General features: G+C 43.1%; 1 protein-coding gene across 1 annotated transcript in view; it reads right to left on the bottom strand.

Annotated features, from left to right (window-relative positions):
* Positions 1-21,554, bottom strand: part of lrrk1 (leucine-rich repeat kinase 1) — a 281,804-nt gene that overhangs the window by 56,563 nt on the left and 203,687 nt on the right. Inside the window, 1 exon segment of the mRNA XM_084308234.1 lies at positions 14,500-14,637. Within this exon segment, the coding sequence (XP_084164360.1) occupies positions 14,500-14,637 (138 nt within the window).

Raw genomic sequence — 21,554 nt, 5'->3', positions numbered from 1 at the left:
CGGAGTCTTAAGGCGAGCACAGAAAGACTCAGAAGAAGCTTCTATCCCCAGGCCATCAGGCTGCTAAACGAACAATAAACACTATGCAACAACCATCAAATGCTCACAGCACACACACCCACACGCACACACTCACTTAAACAAACAACACACTGCAGCACCCACTCTCCACACTTTAGATCACACAAACACACTTTATATTTATTGATAAAGGATTTGCACTACAACTCGTACACCTACTGTAAATTGTACCTAAATTGCACCTCATCCTATTTCTGCCTTGCACTATATAGTATTGTATATTAGTACACTACACAGTATTGTATATTATATGGTAACTCAGTTACGTCTACTCTGCATCGAACATTGTACATATGTCTATATTGAACACTGTGACCTCATTTTTTTACTTCTAATTTACATGCTATACTATGTTATTTTATTTCATACTTATCTTGTCTTGCACAGTCTCTGGAGCGTAACAGTAAGAAGCATTTTGTATAAAAGTATTCTGTACTTCTGTATGACAACTATTAAAGAAACTTGAAACTTGAAACTTGAAACACACACACACACACACACACACACACACACACACACACACACACACACACAATGTTTAAGTCCGATGACGTCAACGTTTAGTTTACCGTGAAACGAAACCTATGAAGTGTGCCGCATGTTCACACGCACAATACACGCTTACCTAGGATTTGACTTGATTCAACAACAAAGCAGTCGGGGCAATGGCAAGCCGAAAACTGTTGCAAGTGTTGTTACACTTTACAAAAGCTAGATGCAGACAACGCTCGCTGCAATATTATATACAGTATATATTAACACATTTTTCAAAATAAATAATAATAATAATAATAATAATAATAAGAGACTAAAGTACAGAAAAAACATACCGGTATCGATTCACAGGTATCGGTTCAAATGTGAAAGGTACCCAACCCTAATGTTAATGCTATTCAAGTGAGGGGAGCGGCTTGGCGGGTTGTAGGGGGCTATTGTTCACGCCCGGCAGAAACAGGCAGAGGTGTTAACTCTAGCCTTTTCTTCGAGAGGCGTTTTCACAGCTTAAAGCAAACAGAAAAAACAGTTTTACAAGATTCAAATGAGCAAATCTGGAAAATGACATTGGAGACATGTGGCCACAATCGTTGGTCGCGGTCACATAATATGTCTCACTCACATCAGTTTGACCGTTGGACACTAGCAGAGGTGGCGTGAGGACATGCGAGTGCGTTTGGTCTCAACAGTAGCACGGTTTTGGACATTTGACAAAAACGCATCACCTATTCCATGTCTACAGGCTACAGAGAATTCAGAACACGTTTTTCTCCGTCGCGCCACAAGGATTCATCACTCAGGCTGAACCATCAAAAAGTCAAGCGAACACAGCTTGCGCTCCGCCGAGAATGAAGCTGCGTTCGTCTCGCTCTGCTCCTGCCATTCCGTCGACTCGCGTTGCGCCTCTGAATTTAGCTTCACGGTGGATTTGAACAGACTTGAACAGAGTTGGAGAGGTCTGTTAAACTCACTTCTCATAAATACGACCTCTCGATCAAAAATCGAGGGAACGCTTCCGATTTCTGCTTCTTGGCTCGAGGAGGGAAGCGCCGCTGCCTTTCGTACCGGACTCGCGGTCCAAGACTAGGCACTGGTTTCCACATAGGAGAGGAAGATACAGTACTGCTAGCATGAACGATGCCTGTAACACAAGCAGGCTAAAAAGAGAGATGCCAGAGACCGACTCCCCTACAGGATTGATGTCCCTCTAGTGTCCCTGTCCGCTTAGTTCTTTAACCTCTTAACTGGCACCGACCCGGCCCCGGGACCTCTTGAGGACGATTTGCCCACCGGCGCGACGCACAACTTTGCCGACCTCTAGCGGCCCGGGTCTGCATTTTTAAATACAATATATATATATATAATTAAAGCCCTATTTGTTGCCTGTCGATTGCCCTTTCAGTCAACAAAATCCGTTCAGGGGTTCTCGAGTTACATGCTGATAGGTGAGGCGTGCGCCAAAGTACACGGCAGAGCTTTTTCCCCCCCGATTGCCACCCCCGACTCCCGGGGCTCTAGCTCAGTCAATCATTTTGCGATCTCGAAAATGATTGGACAGGCTTGTAGCCAATGACTGTGGCTTTCCAATGATACCCCACTTGGGGATCTGCGAATCAGGGATCTAGGTGAAAAGTCACAAGCGAAAACAGGAAGAGAAAAAAAACGCTGAATGAAATGTCGTCAATGAGGAAATGGTTTACTGGAGAGCTTATTTTTTTCTCCACAGTTTACCAAGATCGCTCCTAATCACTCATTTCAGATTTTTATGAAATTTGGACATGCACTACATAAGACTTCAGGCTATGGACCCAGGGTGTTTTCCAGCTCATACCAATTCTTTGGGAAATACTATATTTGGATATTGCAACTACTACAGAAAAACGCGAGTAACAAGTTTTTCTACAACTGATTGATTGATTGATTGAAAACGTATTTAACAGATTGCAGACTGGGTACAGTACAATACAGCTCAATACACACAATTGTTAAGGGGATGCAGACCAGAGAAAGACTTTCGCCTTGTTTACATCAGGGTCCCCCATTTTCAATTCATGATGAACTCAAGTTCAGACCTATGTTACTCTATTTCATTAGCACTAAAAGTGATCTTTCTTTATTGTATCAGAAACTTCAGAATGTTATCTTTCTTTTTTTCTACTTTTTCTTCCCCTTTTTTCTGTATTTTTCTCCCATCCCAATTTACTCGTTATGCCAATTCCCTTCCTGGTCGTTGCGCGCATTTGCCCCCCACTTGCCGGTCTAGGGAGGGTTGATAGATACTATCACATGTCTCCTCCGATACATGTGGAGTCAGCCAGCCGCTTCTTTTCACCCGACAGCGAGGACTCTCACTGGGGGAGCGTAACGCGTGGGAGGATCACACTACTTCCCCCAGTTCCCTTCCTCGCTGAGCAGGCGCCCCGACCGACCTGTAAGAGTCACTGTTTACAACGACCAGGATACACACCCCACCGGCTTCCCACCCGCTAACACTGCCAATTGTGTTAGTATGGACGACCGACCAAGCCGGAGGTACCGCTGACAGCTGGATTCGATACCAGTGTCTCTGCGGTGGTAGGCAGGCGCTTTGTCCGCTGTGCTACCCAGCCGCCCTAGAATGTTATCTTTCAAAAGAGATATGCATGTGCTATAAGTATAAAGTATAAAAATACGCTTTTCAAAAAAAAGTATGCAGTCCTCAAGTTCAAGTTTAAAAATTGCCACTTTTCTTTTATTGAGGTTAATCACATCGTCTGTCGTTGCATCTATTCTATTAGATCAGACCATGGGGGGTGTTCTGTTCACTAATAGCTAGCTGACACTGATACCTGCTGGGATCAAGATGGACATCTTCCTTAGAGCTTTTATAGATATGTCCACCATATTTGCAATAAAAGATTGAACAAAAAGCTTGAAATAGCCAAATGGAATAGGACCAATGTTTAGAATGAGCACTTTCATCATCATAATGGCAGCAAGTAAAATGACCCAGAGCCAACACAGCTACGAGGAAATATACCATATCACGTAGAAATACTGAGTCACAACACGCTTTAGTCAGGTGTACAAGATGGTTTGCATTTATATACTGTAGCAGCTTTTATCCAAAGCGCTTTACAATTTGTTCCTCTCATTTTACCCATTCACTCACACATTCACACACCGACGGTGGAGGTGACCGTGCGAGGTGCCGACCTGCTCATTGGGGTTAAGTGTCTTGCTCAAGGACACTTCGACACGCTGTCTGGGAGGATCGGGAATCGAACCGGGAACCTCTGGATTACCAGACGACTGCTCTACCTCCTGAGCCACCCGAGAGAAAATAAAACAATGCTATTACAGTTAAGAGTGGCACACACACACATGAAAATACACACAAACACACACAGTACACACATATACACACACACACTCGCATACACAAACACACATACAGACACATACACAAATACACATAGACACATACACAAATACACACAAACACACAGTACACACATATACACACACACTCACATACACAAATACACATACAGACACATACACAAATACACATAGACACATACACAAATACACACACATACAGTATACACATACATATACACACACACACTCACATACACATACACAAATACACATACAGACACATACACAAATACACACACACACATACACTCACACAAACACATACACACACAAATACACACTCACACAAACACATACACACTCACTCACACACACACTCACACACACACTCACAAAAACATAAACACACCTCTGCACCCTGGGCTATTAAAGCGACTGCTGCATGTGGTGTCCATCAGGCAGCAGGGCAGCCTGCTGCAGAGAGGAAGTGGCCAGTCATAACACTGCTCGCCCTGCAGGCTATAAATCCTCTGGATAACGCCGCGCTGTGCTCCCGGACCCACATTACAAAGCCCCAAGTGAGAGCTTCAGCACGACCTGGACGTCCACAAAATGATGGTCTAAACCTCTAAGTCCTCCCACCCAGGATTCCCCACAGACATTGCTAAATGAAATTCAATGACTTTTCATTTAAAAGGATACAATTCACTTTTAAATGAATTTTTTTTTTTATTTTTTTTTATCCAATATTTATGTCTTAAAACCAATTTCCGACAATTAGTTACACTTTAGATAAAAAGATTTAATTTCTTGATTCAGAATTTTTTTATCATGGATGAACAAAACTTTCAATGCAAATGGTTGATTTGAATTCCAAAGACTTTGCACCTTGTTAAAAAAATTGGCTGTTTTAAAGGAATTCCAGGCCTTGAAATTTTTTTTGGTAAATAAATCAAGCACTTTAAGCACTTCAAGGACCTTGTGCGCACCCTGCTCCCACCACACCGACAGCGTCTCGGGAGGCAGAGCAGTCGTCTGGCAATGCGGAGGTTCCCGGTTCCTAACTATGGTATAAGACTTCAGGAATAAGGACACGACTAAACACAATGCAACCATTTGTCTTATCCACAAAGCACCTCTATGTCTGTCAGTCTGTCTGTCTGTCTGTCTGTCTGTCTGTCTGTCTGTCTGTCTGTCCGTCTGTCTGTCTGTCCGTCCGTCTGTCCGTCCGTGACACGGTGTGTCCACACACCTGACCTTGACCCGAGGTTATTAAGTGAGGAATGTGTCCCGAGCCGACCTCGTTGAGTCCAGAGGAGTCCCACTGGGTTCGGGGAGGACTGAGGTCTAAATCACCAGGAAGGCCCTGGCCAACCGGTCGCCAGTCCTTCCTCTCCTTATCAGTTATACTTGAAAGAAGGAATATGGAAGAGAAGGACATTATTTTGTAAGTATTTCCAAAACACAGGTAATTACATTCTATAAAATATGGCTTCTCAATGTGTCAAAATAGATATTTAACGTTTTTATTTTATAGTTGTTGTAACTGAGGGGTACAATTCCCTGACTGTATTAATAAGTATGGTATCATTAAACCACTACGGTCTTATGTACATTACTACTGGCCATACAGTACACAGGTATATGATGAGAACACCTCCACAATGACACGGTTCCACACAAATCTGGGTTATAATAATATTTATTAGCAGCAATGATAGTATATAACAATACTTTACGTAGGGTCGCGCTTATAAGGCGAAAGAATGTGCGTGAGTAAATCAATAACGTAAGTCCATTATCATATTACGCAGGAGATAATGAATACCACCTGTATCTTAGGAATTATATCTATGGTACACTAGTAAGGCAGCGGGAGATACTGGTAGGGTCCCTCCGGTTGTAGGCCAGCAGGGGGAGAGGATTTGTCGGTAACGAAAGTCTGGATCAACGGGGACTCAATAAGCTCCTGCTACGGGAGACGGTACATTACTCTTGATCCGCAGACGAATAACAGTTATTCTCCGGCATGCAGCTCCACATGGAAGAAAGCTAGCCAGCCTCAGGCTTCTTAGAGGCGGGCTCGACGTTGCTCCTCACAGGGTAAATCCCACACAATTGTGGGTGTAGACGATTCTCCGCTCCATCAGTTACAGGACCAAAGCAAATATAATCCAGCAGAAAAGGGCTATGTAGTCGTCGGGTAGGTTATCCAGTGTACATGTCCACACGGTCCTCGTCTAGGGCTCCTCGGGTGAAGGCGCCAGGGTAAGCTGCCCAGCCTGGATAAGCACACTAGCTGGTACGAGGAAACGTTGGTGATGCTGGTCACTGTAGAACGGTAGCCGCACGATACACTATACATAAATAGACTATTACTGAATTAATAGAATAGGTCGAACTCAACGGTACAGCGTTAAACTCTGATACTTCAGTTATCAATTCGCACGCGGTCTCAATGCTCTATTTGGGGCCAAACGGGCCCTACTTCACCGCACGTTGTATCGTGGGTGAGGCTTCACTTGGGTAACTCGAACTAGGTTAACTAACTGCTGTATTCACCTGCGCCGTATTTATACGTTAGGCGAACAAACTAGTACCAGCCTTATTCCTGTCTCGTATTCTTGCGCAGAGCCGTTCATGTGCAGGCATGTCTTTGGCGGTGACTTTGAACCAGACCTTGGGGGTATGGCAGTGGCGCCTAAGGGACCGCTGTCCAATAGGAGAACGAAATATTATGGTCTGTACTAGGTTAAAGGAATATTCCGTGTATATGTACAAAGAATACACAAGGGATATCAGACGATATACAAATATTATGCAATATATATCAAGTAGTAAATATATATATTCGGTTTAATCTGATCCTTCGTAACAGTTGTATTTTATATATGTATATGTACTGTATATACTTTACGTACAACAGCAGACATTGTTCACTTGCCTGCACATCAGCCTGCACTACACTGCACTGTTTGAATCATAAAGCAACGGGAAGTTGCCGATTCCAGTTCTTTTCAACAAGTCTATAATATGTAAACAAGCCTACTATTTCCTTTGATGATGTGTCGTGACGACCCGTTGCCAGGACAACACCAGGTTCACAAGATCCACGTGGCATATTGGGTCATCAGTGGAGCGCACATGACGTCAGGCAAATGGAGAGGTGAGCGACAATGGTGCTCAGTAAATGGTAAATGGTACATTTATATAACAACTTTTATTCAAAGCTCTTTACAATTTGTTCCTCACATTTTACCCATTCACTCACACACCGACGGCGGGGGCGACCATGTAAGGTGCCATCGGGAGAAATTAGGGGTCTTTAAGTGTCACTTCGACACGCTGCCCAGGAGGAGCGGGAATCGAACCAGGAACCTCCGGATTACCAGACGACTGCTCTACCTCCTGAGCCACTGTCGCCCCTCCGTGCGCCCATACACAAATAAGCCGGTCGTCGATAAGGTGGAGAGTGAGCAGTGCTCATACGAATGTATGGCTATTAATACAACATCAAGAGGATTCAGCCAAAGCCCTTAAATCACCCACTCCATAATTAATTGCTATAGGCTTCTAGCCAATAAAGAGACTACAGATTTGATGAGCTCGCCGTATCTTTAATTTTCTCTGTTTTAAACATTTTCTTTTTTTTATTATTCATTATTCTGGAGTGATTTTAACATAGAATCACCATAATCAATTTGCACATCATCAGTCTCTCTCTGGAGAAGACGGTGAGCTAATTTCCCAAAATGTTGGCGTGTTCCTTTAACTGACCCAATAAATTAACTTGTGCAATTGTACAGCCCTGGCTTATTTTATTTTATAATTCTATTCTATTGTGCTTCTATTTTAATTTAGTTTATATTCCATTTTATTTCATTCTACTGTAAGTCTGTCCGTTAATGTCGCACCAAAAAAGGACCAAATCAAATTCCTCGTATGTGTAAACTACTTGGCAATAAAGACCTTTCTGATTCGGAATAAATAAACTGAGCCAAAACGAAATGGTAATGGCTGAGAATGTCAAGCAGTCCCACTGGCAGAACGCTGCGCTCCCATGTCAGACCAGGTCAGCTCAGGCTTAGGTCCACAAATCGTAACTCCACCTAGTAATTTATATAGACCTTGAGGCAGTAGGTATGAAGCAGAAGGACTGCTCTCCTACTGAGGAGAGAAGTATGGTGGATCCATTATCTTAAAACGATGGCACCAACAAGACTCAATGAGGACTTTGACATTAGACCTTATTTGTAAATTTAACTTATAGAGGGAGACAGTCAATGGACTTTGTTTTTGTTTTTTGTTTGTGTTTTTTTCATTTTCGTTTTTAGTGACCAACACTGCTGCCTATCTGTAAATTATGTCTTAATGTTGTGTTTAACATAGATATTTATCAAATCTTCTAAAAAATTTCAAATGAAAAGAAATTGTTACTTAATCATGTATAGAATGTATCATGCAAATCTTGGGACCGCCCCTGATCACCAGGTGGGGCTGATATTCAATTTAGTTCACTTCCTGTATAAAAAGATGTCAGTGTTGTGTTGTCTTCATGCTTGAAGAAGACCGGAAGGGTCAAAACGTTGCATCTGCCTTTTTGTCAAATAAACACCTTGGAACTACTAATGAGTTGCAAGCCCCGCTTTGTCTTATGAAGCAGAAGGACCCCACGTACCTCCTATTTCACATTATACGCTTCCAGAGTAAAACGGAACGGAAGGAAAACAACACCATATATATATATATATAAATGTTTCATAATGCATCATAACCGGTCAAATCCAGGAGCATGTCGAGGCAATGCAATGTCATCGACAGTGGCTCAGGAGGTAGCGCAGTCATCTGGCAATATAAATGTAAATATTTACTGCATATATATATGCATATAATCCTTCTATAAACCTACTTATACACCTGCATATAACCCCTACTCTGTATGATAGCATGTACAATAATAGTGTATATACCGTGTATATATATATGTATTCTTACCGTATATATATCTATCCACACCTGTCTGTACATACCTGCAGATAATCCTTTACATATCTGTAGATACTATATTTATATCTGTACATATCCCTTACCTACTACCATACTGTCTGTAGTACTGTAATTAATACTACAACTCTGTACATACATCTGATTAGCACTCAGTAGTACTAATGTATATATTTTATACCCAGTTTAATCACCTGTACATTGTATATTACTGTTGCACTTTACTGCTACATTTTCACTCTGGTTGGAGGCCAAGCGTCTTTTTGTTGTACCGTGCCTTATAATGACAATACATTTGAATCTAATCATCTAATCTAATTCTATTCTATTTTGTTATTGTTGCTTCAGCTCTCAGTCCAGCTGCAGGTTTCAGAGAGAACCTGAATGTTGTTCTTTCTGCAGCTCAGACCACGTTTCCTCCCTCATGCTGCTGTGCTCAGACATGGTCCCTTGTGATTCTACCGGGGCAGACGGAGACCCGTATATCATTCATTCTCAATGAGAGATGCCTGGGGACATGTTCAGAATCTTCTTTCTGACGAAAGAACGAAAACCTTGTATCTCCAAAAATAAACTTTGGAAACAAACTTGATCTTAATATAATATGGAATAGCCTTAGTAACGGGTTGAAGTTGTGTACTTCTCAGGGGAGATTTAAAAAAGCCTTAAAAAGTTTAATAATTCAGGAGTACAGTTTTGAGTAAAAAAAATTGTTCTCTCTCTCGTCTTGCAGCATATTTTAAGGTTTTTTAAAGGGGAACTATCTTATAAATGGCCTTTTTGAGTGTTTAGCATTGTTTCCTAGCTATGTGAACTTATATTAATATGATCTATGTCTCAAAATTCTCATATTGGTGCATTCTTCCAATTCTCCTCTCACAATATTCACCCTCACTGAACTGAGTCGTTTGAAAATGTGCCTATATGTGATGTCATAAAGTCACAGCTGCATGTTAATGTTCAGGCGAACACGACGCTCAGCAGGCCCGGCGCAGTGGTTTAGGAGCCCAGGCTCAAAACAGCTCGAGATCTTGAGGTAGAAAAATGCTGTTTTTGAGGACTTGATTAGAAATACAAAACAATGAATAAAAAAAATATATATATTACAGAGGTGTTCCATAGACTCACAGGAATTGTGTAAAAGTGCCCAAATAGTGAAAGAAATAGTAAAATAGTTCCCCTTTAATATTCAAATATATATATATATATATATATATATATATATATATATATATATATATTTTTTTTTTTATATTTTTTGCACAAATCTCTCCAATATTCAAAACATCTCTTTCCACATCATCATATGCAATTTCCAGGATTTGCCTTTTTCTTTTTTGTAAGAACATACAAAACATGTAAAGGACTCATACAAATACATTAACAACTGACATGGAAAATAAAAAAAGACTTACGAAAAAAGAAACATACTATACTATACATTATGCGTATACATCCCTGATATATATACTTTGCATGTAGACCGAACTACCTTCGAGCAGGTATGTGCTGCATCCTCTATCGGGATGCCACCCTTCTCCATATTGCATGTGAGAGAAAGCGCCCCAGACACATGCAGTTGTGCATGATAACATGCATGCACGCATGTCTCCAACACATGTATGTGGGTACGTGTATCACGTAAGCATGTGTACATGCCTCATATGTGTGTGTGTGCATCTTCCTGGTATGTGACTGTACTCCTATCTCTTGTGTGTGTCTCGTATCCATGTGTGCCTCTGCCCCCTATGTGAGTGTATATCTCAGACGTGTATATATATATGTGCGTCTCAGCTACGTATGTGTGTGTCTCCTATATACATGTGTATCCCCCATATGTGTCAGTGAAAGCCTATACTTCAACTATGTGTATATGTAGGTGTGTGTATGCCTATTTCCTATAAGTGAGTATGTGCATGTAATATATTTAGTTTTTAAGAATTGTAAAGGATAGGCAAAAAAATAAGCATGTGCTTCAGCCTATTAATTTTTTCGGTCATTGAGTTGGGATTTTGTGTGTGAGCTTACTTTGAATATGTACATTTGTGATATTTTTTTTTGTAAGTCCACACAAGTGTGTTTTTGATTTGTTGTAAACAAAGATCGAAATAAACTATTCATTCATTAAATACTATAAAATAAAATAAATTATATTTCTTGAAATATATTTTTGTTTCATGGGGCCCAGTGTCAACCGGCAGCAGAACTTGAGAACTACTAGTAATGTCTGATCAACGTCTGACTCCCACCTAAACTGCACGGACTACAACGCATAATGAATGATGTACCAGTTAGGGTACCTTATGTATACTGCACCTGTGTATACTGTATACTTTACTTACTCATAGTATATATTTAGATTCTAGTGTTTATTGTAACCATATTTATTGTAATGTATAATATAACTGATGGGGCGTACAGACCCTCACCTGCACCTTTGATCACACTGCCTACTTGCTCAGATGCGTATATTCAGAGTTAACTATATTGTTTACACTGCCTATTTTTACCTTTCTACTGTACTATAATTGTATTGCCTGTATTTATGTCTTCTACTATTACCCTACCCATGCCTGTACCTGTAACCCCCCCATACAGGTCCTATACAACAAGAGGTGCAAATCCAGAGCCTGCAGGATAATGAAAGACCCTCACCACCCCAACAACAGCCTGTTCATGCTGCTGCGGTCAGGCAAACGCCTGCGAACACCAGTAACTAGGACAGAGAGACATCGGCTCAGCTTCTTCCCCCAGGCCATCAGAGCCTCTCCACGCACAAGCACACATGAGCGCACACACAACACACACACTGTACACGCTCACACACTAGCAGCCACTTTAACATGAGCACACACACACTCATGCTGCACACGCTCACACTTATGGTCACTTTACAGAAGGAAAGGTCACTTTAAGAATAGTATAGTATAGCTTGAGATTGTAAAATATAGCATTGTATAGCAGTGTACATAAAGACCCAGTGCCTCATCCGTAGCTAACAGTGTATTGCACTACCACAGGACCTAGCATGTCCTACCATGCTCTGTAAATAACTCATGTACATATACCGATATGCCCTACTTTGTTACTTGTTATTACATGGCGTTTTCACATTCGCCGAAATGCTTGCTTGTGATTGGTCAATAGCCCCCCGACAGTGGTCATTATTTTTCAATAATGACCGCTGTTTTTTCAATAATGACCGCTGTGCGCAGCTGTTCGCAATCAAGCCCACTGACACACACTGTTTCAGTGCAATTAGACACTGCCGGTGTTCTGCTGCCGGCGATGACAGGGGGCGGAGCGACGAGCGGAGCCAGAACGCAGCCAGAACCAGTGTTGCGAGTCGATGTAAAATTAATTAGGTATATTGTTAGTAAGTTAGCCATGTAATAAGCGGGATAATGTATAGCTATACTCGGTCATTGTCGCAAAATAATTGACCTTCACTGACGTTTAAAACACCTCGCCGAAGCGGCTCGGTATTTTAAACTCCGTGTCGGTCAATTATTTTGCGACAATGACCTCGTAGCTATACATTATCCCTTACTTATTGCACAATGTCGTTCTATTGGATTCTTATTATATATTACTATTGTAATTATGCACATCGTTGCGGGCAAGACCCCCCGCATTTCATTGTATACTTGTATGCCGTGACAAATAAAACTCTTGTATCTTGTATACTGCTATGATTCCTGAATGTCCCCAAGGGGATCAATAAAGGAATATCGTATCTTATCTTAGAGTAAAAAAAACTTTTATATGATATCCTCCAATCTGAAGTCCAGAGAACACCTGCCCAATATCTCCTTATAGTCAGCGGCGACCTAAATGCAAAGGCGGGCAGCGATAACACCAACTATGAGAGAGCGATGGGCAAACATGGATGTGGAGTAATGAACAACAATGGTGAGCGATTAGCTTAATTCTGTCTATCAAACAACGTGGTTATTGGAGGCACTCTGTTTCCCCACAAGAACATTGACCACTTGATGATCAATGGCAAATGGAGATGCTCATTGAGCGATGTCAAAGTGAGGAGAGGAGCAGATGTCTCCAGCGACCATCACCTTGTAACAGCAGATATCAAACTGAGGTTGAAAAGAACAGGACCGACACCCAAAGGGTCCCCAAGATTTGATGAAAGACCCATCCATGAAGAAGAAATTGACAATACAACTCTGGAACAGATACCAAGCTCTCACCAGTACTACAAGGGATGATGATATTGATGGGATTGACACCAACAAGCATTGGGAAAATATTGTTGAAACATACAAAGAAACCAGAAAGAAAACTATTGGACACAGGAAAAAACAGCATAAAGATTGGATCAGTAATGAATCGTGGACGACCATTGAAGAGAGAAGGAACTTGAAATCCAGAATAAATAACACCAAATCATCCAGGATCAAACAAGAACTACAAATCCAGTACTGAAATACCAACAAACAGGTGAAAAGGCTAGTAAGGAGGGACAAGAGAGCCTACCTGGAAGAGCTGGCAAGCGCAGCCGAAAAAGCAGCATCCCATAACCAACATGGAACAGTCTACACAATAGTTAATGTCATCAAACTGTTCTACACTGGCTTTTCTTGCACTGTGGGAACAAGTACCACCAGTTTTGAAGTAGGATCCGGAGTCCACCAAGGATGTGTGATGTCAGCATTACTTTTCAACCTTGCAATAGATTGGGTTATGAGGAGAACCACAGAAGACAAGGACCCTCTATTACACCATTGAAGACCTTGACTTTGTGATGACCTAGCCCTTCTGTCACATACACACACACACACACACATCTCCAGGAAAAGACAGACAGACTCCAACACTATGGCCAACAAGTTGGACTGATTATAAACAACAATAAAACCAAAGTCATGCTCATCAACACCAATACACCAACACATATAACAATAGAGGAACAGGTCTTGGAAAATTCAGATAATTTCACATACCTTGGAAGCATAATTCACCATGATAGGGGAGCAAGTAAGGACATCCAAAACCGGATTAACAAAGCATACACAACCTTCATAAGACTTAAACAAATCTGGAAGTCAAACCAATACAGCACCAAAACAAAACTCCGGATCTACCAAAGCTGCATACTCGCAACACTACTATACGGTGCAGAATGCTGGAAAACCACAGAAAGCAACATCCATAAATTATCCACTGTCCACACCTCATGCCTGCGCAAAATCCTGCGTATATTCTGGCCCAAGATCATCTCCAACAATAAGCTCCTCAACATCACCCAACAAGATGACACTGTATAATTAATAAACGAAGGTGGACCTGGATTGGCCATGTCCTCAGAATGGACATCAACGCGATCCCAAGAGTCACATTACACTGGACCCCAAAAGGTAAAAGAAAGAAATGGAGGCCTAAAACGACATGGTGTAGGACTATAGAGAAGGAGCTCCAGCATAGAGAAGATGGCCAAAGACAGATGCAAGTGGAGAAACTTTGTTGCTGCCCTATGCGCCAGCCGGCGTAATGGGAACAAATGTAATTAATGAAATCTTAGAGTATGTAGAAGTGTACCTTCTCGTCATAGACGATGCCCGGGCGGATCTCAGGGGCCTGGTAGCCCGGAGTCCCCTCCACCCCCAGGGCCCCCTCGTGGAAGGACTGGCGAGAGATGCCGTAGTCAGACAGCTTGATGTTGACAGGATCAGATACCTGCGGGAAGACAAGAGGAGCGGATGGTTGTAGGTTAGTAGAGGAGCGGATGGCTGTAGGTTAGTAGAGGAACGGATGGCTGTAGGTTAGTAGAGGAGCGGATGGTTGTAGGTTAGTAGAGGAGCGGATGGTTGTAGGTTAGTAGAGGAACGGGTGGCTGTAGGTTAGTAGAGGAACGGGTGGCTGTAGGTTAGTAGAGGAGCGGATGGTTGTAGGTTAGTAGAGGAGCGGATGGTTGTAGGTTAGTAGAGGAGCGGATGGCTGTAGGTTAGTAGAGGAACGGGTGGCTGTAGGTTAGTAGAGGAGCAGATGGCTGTAGGTTAGTAGAGGAAGGATGGTTCTATGTTAGTAGAGGAGCGGATGGTTGTAGGTTAGTAGAGGAGCAGATGGTTGTAGGTTAGTAGAGGAGCAGATGGTTGTAGGTTAGTAGAGGAACGGATGGTTGTAGGTTAGTAGAGGAAGGATGGTTGTAGGTTAGTAGAGGAAGGATGGTTCTATGTTAGTAGAGGAGCGGATGGTTGTAGGTTAGTAGAGGAGCAGATGGTTGTAGGTTAGTAGAGGAGCAGATGGTTGTAGGTTAGTAGAGGAGCAGATGGTTGTAGGTTAGTAGAGGAGCAGATGGTTGTAGGTTAGTAGAGGAGCAGATGGTTGTAGGTTAGTAGAGGAAGGATGGTTGTAGGTTAGTAGAGGAACGGATGGTTGTAGGTTAGTAGAGGAGCAGATGGTTGTAGGTTAGTAGAGGAACGGATGGCTGTAGGTTAGTAGAGGAACGGATGGTTGTAGGTTAGTAGAGGAGCAGATGGTTGTAGGTTAGTAGAGGAACGGATGGCTGTAGGTTAGTAGAGGAACGGATGGTTGTAGGTTAGTAGAGGAAGGATGGTTGTAGGTTAGTAGAGGAAGGATGGTTGTAGGTTAGTAGAGGAACGGATGGTTGTAGGTTAGTAGAGGAAGGATGGTTGTAGGTTAGTAGAGGAAGGATGGTTGTAGGTTAGTAGAGGAACAGATGGTTGTAGGTTAGTAGAGGAAGGATGGCTGTAGGTTAGTAGAGGAACGGATGGTTGTAGGTTAGTAGAGGAACGGATGGTTGTAGGTTAGTAGAGGAAGGATGGTTGTAGGTTAGTAGAGGAAGGATGGTTGTAGGTTAGTAGAGGAAGGATGGTTGTAGGTTAGTAGAGGTACGGATGGCTGTAGGTTAGTAGAGGAACGGATGGTTGTAGGTTAGTAGAGGAACGGATGGTTGTAGGTTAGTAGAGGAACTGATAGTTGTAGGTTAGTAGAGGAACGGATGGTTGTAGGTTAGTAGAGGAACGGATGGTTGTAGGTTAGTAGAGGAAGGATGGTTGTAGGTTAGTAGAGGAAGGATGGTTGTAGGTTAGTAGAGGAAGGATGGCTGTAGGTTAGTAGAGGAACGGATGGTTGTAGGTTAGTAGAGGAAGGATGGCTGTAGGTTAGTAGAGGAAGGATGGGTGTAGGTTAGTAGAGGAACGGATGGCTGTAGGTTAGTAGAGGAGCGGATGGCTGTAGGTTAGTAGAGGAAGGATGGTTGTAGGTTAGTAGAGGAGCGGATGGTTGTAGGTTAGTAGAGGAGCGGATGGTTGTAGGTTAGTAGAGGAGCGGATGGTTGTAGGTTAGTAGAGGGACGGATGGTTGTAGGTTAGTAGAGGAGCAGATGGCTGTAGGTTAGTAGAGGAACGGATGGTTGTAGGTTAGTAGAGGAGCAGATGGTTGTAGGTTAGTAGAGGAGCAGATGGTTGTAGGTTAGTAGAGGGACGGATGGTTGTAGGTTAGTAGAGGAGCAGATGGTTGTAGGTTAGTAGAGGAACGGATGGTTGTAGGTTAGTAGAGGAGCAGATGGTTGTAGGTTAGTAGAGGAACGGATGGCTGTAGGTTAGTAGAGGAGCGGATGGTTGTAGGTTAGTAGAGGAGCGGATGGTTGTAGGTTAGTAGAGGGACGGATGGTTGTAGGTTAGTAGAGGAGCAGATGGTTGTAGGTTAGTAGAGGAACGGATGGTTGTAGGTTAGTAGAGGAAGGATGGCTGTAGGTTAGTAGAGGAAGGATGGTTGTAGGTTAGTAGAGGAAGGATGGCTGTAGGTTAGTAGAGGAACGGATGGTTGTAGGTTAGTAGAGGAACGGATGGTTGTAGGTTAGTAGAGGAAGGATGGTTGTAGGTTAGTAGAGGAAGGATGGTTGTAGGTTAGTAGAGGAAGGATGGTTGTAGGTTAGTAGAGGTACGGATGGCTGTAGGTTAGTAGAGGAACGGATGGTTGTAGGTTAGTAGAGGAACGGATGGTTGTAGGTTAGTAGAGGAACTGATAGTTGTAGGTTAGTAGAGGAACGGATGGTTGTAGGTTAGTAGAGGAACGGATGGTTGTAGGTTAGTAGAGGAGCAGATGGTTGTAGGTTAGTAGAGGAAGGATGGTTGTAGGTTAGTAGAGGAAGGATGGTTGTAGGTTAGTAGAGGAAGGATGGTTGTAGGTTAGTAGAGGAAGGATGGTTGTAGGTTAGTAGAGGAACAGATGGCTGTCTGTAGGTTAGTAGAGGAACGGATGGTTGTAGGTTAGTAGAGGAAGGATGGTTGTAGGTTAGTAGAGGAGCGGATGGCTGTAGGTTAGTAGAGGAAGGATGGTTGTAGGTTAGTAGAGGAACAGATGGCTGTAGGTTAGTAGAGGAACGGATGGTTGTAGGTTAGTAGAGGAACAGATGGTTGTAGGTTAGTAGAGGAACGGATGGTTGTAGGTTAGTAGAGGAACGGATGGTTGTAGGTTAGTAGAGGAGCGGATGGCTGTAGGTTAGTAGAGGAAGGATGGTTGTAGGTTAGTAGAGGAACGGATGGTTGTAGGTTAGTAGAGGAGCAGATGGCTGTAGGTTAGTAGAGGAAGGATGGTTGTAGGTTAGTAGAGGAACAGATGGCTGTAGGTTAGTAGAGGAAGGATGGTTGTAGGTTAGTAGAGGAACGGATGGTTGTAGGTTAGTAGAGGAACGGATGGTTGCAGGTTAGTAGAGGAAGGATGGTTGTAGGTTAGTAGAGGAACGGATGGTTGTAGGTTAGTAGAGGAACGGATGGCTGTAGGTTAGTAGAGGAAGGATGGCTGTAGGTTAGTAGAGGAAGGATGGTTGTAGGTTAGTAGAGGAAGGATGGTTGTAGGTTAGTAGAGGAACGGATGGCTGTAGGTTAGTAGAGGAACGGATGGTTGTAGGTTAGTAGAGGAAGGATGGTTGTAGGTTAGTAGATGAAGGATGGTTGTAGGTTAGTAGAGGAAGGATGGTTGTAAGTTAGTAGAGGAACGGATGGTTGTAGGTTAGTAGAGGAAGGATGGCTGTAGGTTAGTAGAGGAACAGATGGCTGTAGGTTAGTAGATGAAGGATGGTTGTAGGTTAGTAGAGGAAGGATGGTTGTAGGTTAGTAGAGGAAGGATGGTTGTAGGTTAGTAGAGGAAGGATGGCTGTAGGTTAGTAGAGGAAGGATGGCTGTAGGTTAGTAGAGGAAGGATGGTTGTAGGTTAGTAGAGGAAGGATGGTTGTAGGTTAGTAGAGGAACGGATGGCTGTAGGTTAGTAGAGGAACGGATGGTTGTAGGTTAGTAGAGGAAGGATGGTTGTAGGTTAGTAGATGAAGGATGGTTGTAGGTTAGTAGAGGAAGGATGGTTGTAGGTTAGTAGAGGAACGGATGGTTGTAGGTTAGTAGAGGAAGGATGGCTGTAGGTTAGTAGAGGAACAGATGGCTGTAGGTTAGTAGATGAAGGATGGTTGTAGGTTAGTAGAGGAAGGATGGTTGTAGGTTAGTAGAGGAAGGATGGTTGTAGGTTAGTAGAGGAACGGATGGTTGTAGGTTAGTAGAGGAGCAGATGGCTGTAGGTTAGTAGAGGAGCAGATGGCTGTAGGTTAGTAGAGGAACGGATGGTTGTAGGTTAGTAGAGGAACGGATGGTTGTAGGTTAGTAGAGGAACGGATGGTTGTAGGTTAGTAGAGGAACGGATGGTTGTAGGTTATTAGAGGAACGGATGGTTGTAGGTTAGTAGAGGAAGGATGGTTGTAGGTTAGTAGAGGAACGGATGGTTGTAGGTTAGTAGAGGAACGCTATGTGAACTCCAAACATGTAGCCTGGAGGAGGTGTTCATCGTCAGTATCTATATAGTGATAAAACAGAAGGAAAAGGGTCCAAGGCACTCTCCTCCATAGCTAATTAAAACACCTTTATTATTCTTGGCTAATTCCCGTTGCAAATGCATTATGGACCCACCTGACCATCCTTAGGGTGCAAAGGACAGAAGCGGGTTAATCAAGCAGGTAGCTTTCTCTTATCAACCAGTGTTGTTGCCAACATGTTAACATGAATTAACATTTAATGTTCTATGGAGGAGAGTGCTTTGGACTTTTGCTTCTGTTTTCACAAGTGAATGAATGCCTGAGAGACCAGACAGCGTATCACTTAGATTTTTTTTTTAATTATTATGGTTGAGTTTTTTCCCGTGTATTATTTTCCAGATTGTATTTCCCCTGACAAACCCAGACAACACCCTAGGGATGTCCCCTCTTCTTCGATTAATTGATGAAATGGTCAGTTTGGTCCAAAACTTTAATTAATAATTGTTAAGCTTTTTTTTATGCTGAATGTGTCATATGCTGAAAAATGTAGAGCAAATCGCTGGTACTGTAAGCACTAGATTTAAAGAGGTCATTCTGCATGATTGCATGTTGGAAATAACATTTTACAGATCTGTTGATTAAAAAAACGAATTGATTAGTCGATTAACGTAATTCAAACAGCGTTTCTTAGGGGTTTGTGAACTTGTCCCATATATACATATGTGATCCTCTTAACACTTTCCGTGCCGGAGGTCGGGTGCCCCAGAACCCTGTTGCGTGCCAGCGTCCACTTCAATGATAGAGCTCTCATAATTGCGAACGCATAAACTACATCTTAAATTATGGCTATGTGTACAATCTGGCCGTCGCTTATCAATGACTTGTTTGCAGTCAACATTGTCGAAACGGATTGTTTTTTTAATCGGTTCATTTCCGTTTTATACCATTTTGAAAGACTTGTTTTTTTAAAGTTTCAGGAAAATATAAAGATTCTGTGATAAACGCCCTTTACTCGAATATTCTGGAATACACAAAAAACGTTGTATTTATCTCATTTCCTGATCAGCACACACACACACACACACATACATAGGGCACACCTTGATATCTCTGTGAAAAAAGCTCTGATTATCCTAAGACTGGTAAAATAAATTCCTTACCTCAGATCAGATGTTCTCCAAAAAGATTATTCCAATTCCTGATCGGCATTCCAAATATCGATCGCGTTTATTGATCCAATGCTGGGTACTGGAAATATGTATTCCACGGACCACGCTGTTCTGGGGCTCCACAATGAGTCTGATCGTCTTTGGTGACTTGCCTAAGAAGTAAAATGTGGAAGCAGGATTTTTTCCCCCCATGCGTTTCATTCAATCCATTCCAAAGGGGTGCAGTACCACTACCACAGGGAGAGACGATAGAGGGCGGTATTTTCCCAATGGAGCTCAGAGAGAGTTTGCAGTGGTAAAGTGAGGCTAGATTGATGAAATATGAATTGAAATCGCTAATAAAAAAAAAAACGAGATCTCTCGTCGTTGGCACTGAACGGTCGGCATGAACAAACGAGATATCTCGTCGTTGGCACTCTAAGTGTTAACACTTTAACTGCCACACACGAGATATCTCGGGTTTCCGATAGTTATGTTGAAAGCCACTCACGAGATTTCTCGGATTTTTTTTTTTGCGATCTGAAATCATATTGCATAAACTATAAACTCGCCGCTGTCACGCCTGTCCTCAAAAAACCCACTCTTGACCCATCCAGCCTCTCCAACTACCGCCCCATATCCAATCTTCCTTTTTTCTCTAAAACACTGGAACGCATCGCTGCCTCCCAACTCCACTCCCATCTCCAGTCCAACACCCTCTATGAACCCCTTCAGTCTGGCTTCCGTCCCGCTCACAGCACCGAAACTGCACTGGTTAAGGTCATCAATGACCTCCTCATCTCCGCTGACTCCGGTGCCCTCAACATCCTGATCCTACTCGATCTCAGTGCAGCCTTTGACACAGTGTGTCACTCCATCCTCCTCCAAAGGCTGCACCAACTGGGTGTTGAGGGCACAGCACTTGGCTGGTTCTCCTCCTACCTCACAGACAGACACCAATTCATCTCCCTCTCCGGCCACACCTCCTCCCCCTCCCCAGTCACACAGGGGGTCCCCCAAGGCTCAGTCCTTGGCCCCCTGCTCTTCATCTGCTACATTCTCCCCCTTGGTCACATCATCCGTAAATACCACCTCAACTTCCACTGCTACGCTGACGACACCCAAATCTACATCAGTACACAATCCCCCCACAGCCCACCCCTCAGTCACATCGAATCCTGCATCACCGAACTCCAAACTTGGATGACTCACAACTTCCTCAAACTGAACAGTGACAAGACTGAACTTCTCATCATTGGCACCAAAACCACCCTCACCAGATCCGGACCCATCACACTCACCATCAACGACTCCACCATCACCCCCTCCCCCCTAGTCCGAAACCTTGGTGTCCTCCTTGACCCCACCCTCTCTTTTGACCCCCACGTCCGCTCCATCGTAAAAATATCCTACTTTCACCTCCGTAACATCGCAAAAATCCGTCACTGCCTCTCCCCCCCCGCTGCTGAATCCCTCATTCACGCCTTCATCTCCTCCCGCTTGGACTACTGCAACTCCCTCCTCACTGGTATCACCTCCCGCTCCCTCCATAAACTGCAAATGGTCCAAAATTCAGCCGCCCGCCTCCTCACTAACACCCGGTCCCGCGAACACATCACTCCTGTCCTCCACTCCCTCCACTGGCTCCCGATCAAACACAGCATAAACTTTAAAACACTACT

Source organism: Notolepis coatsorum, assembly GCF_963971535.1.
Source record: "Notolepis coatsorum genome assembly, chromosome: 2".
NCBI lineage: Eukaryota > Metazoa > Chordata > Actinopteri > Aulopiformes > Paralepididae > Notolepis > Notolepis coatsorum.
This window is presented reverse-complemented; position numbering and strand designations above follow the sequence as displayed.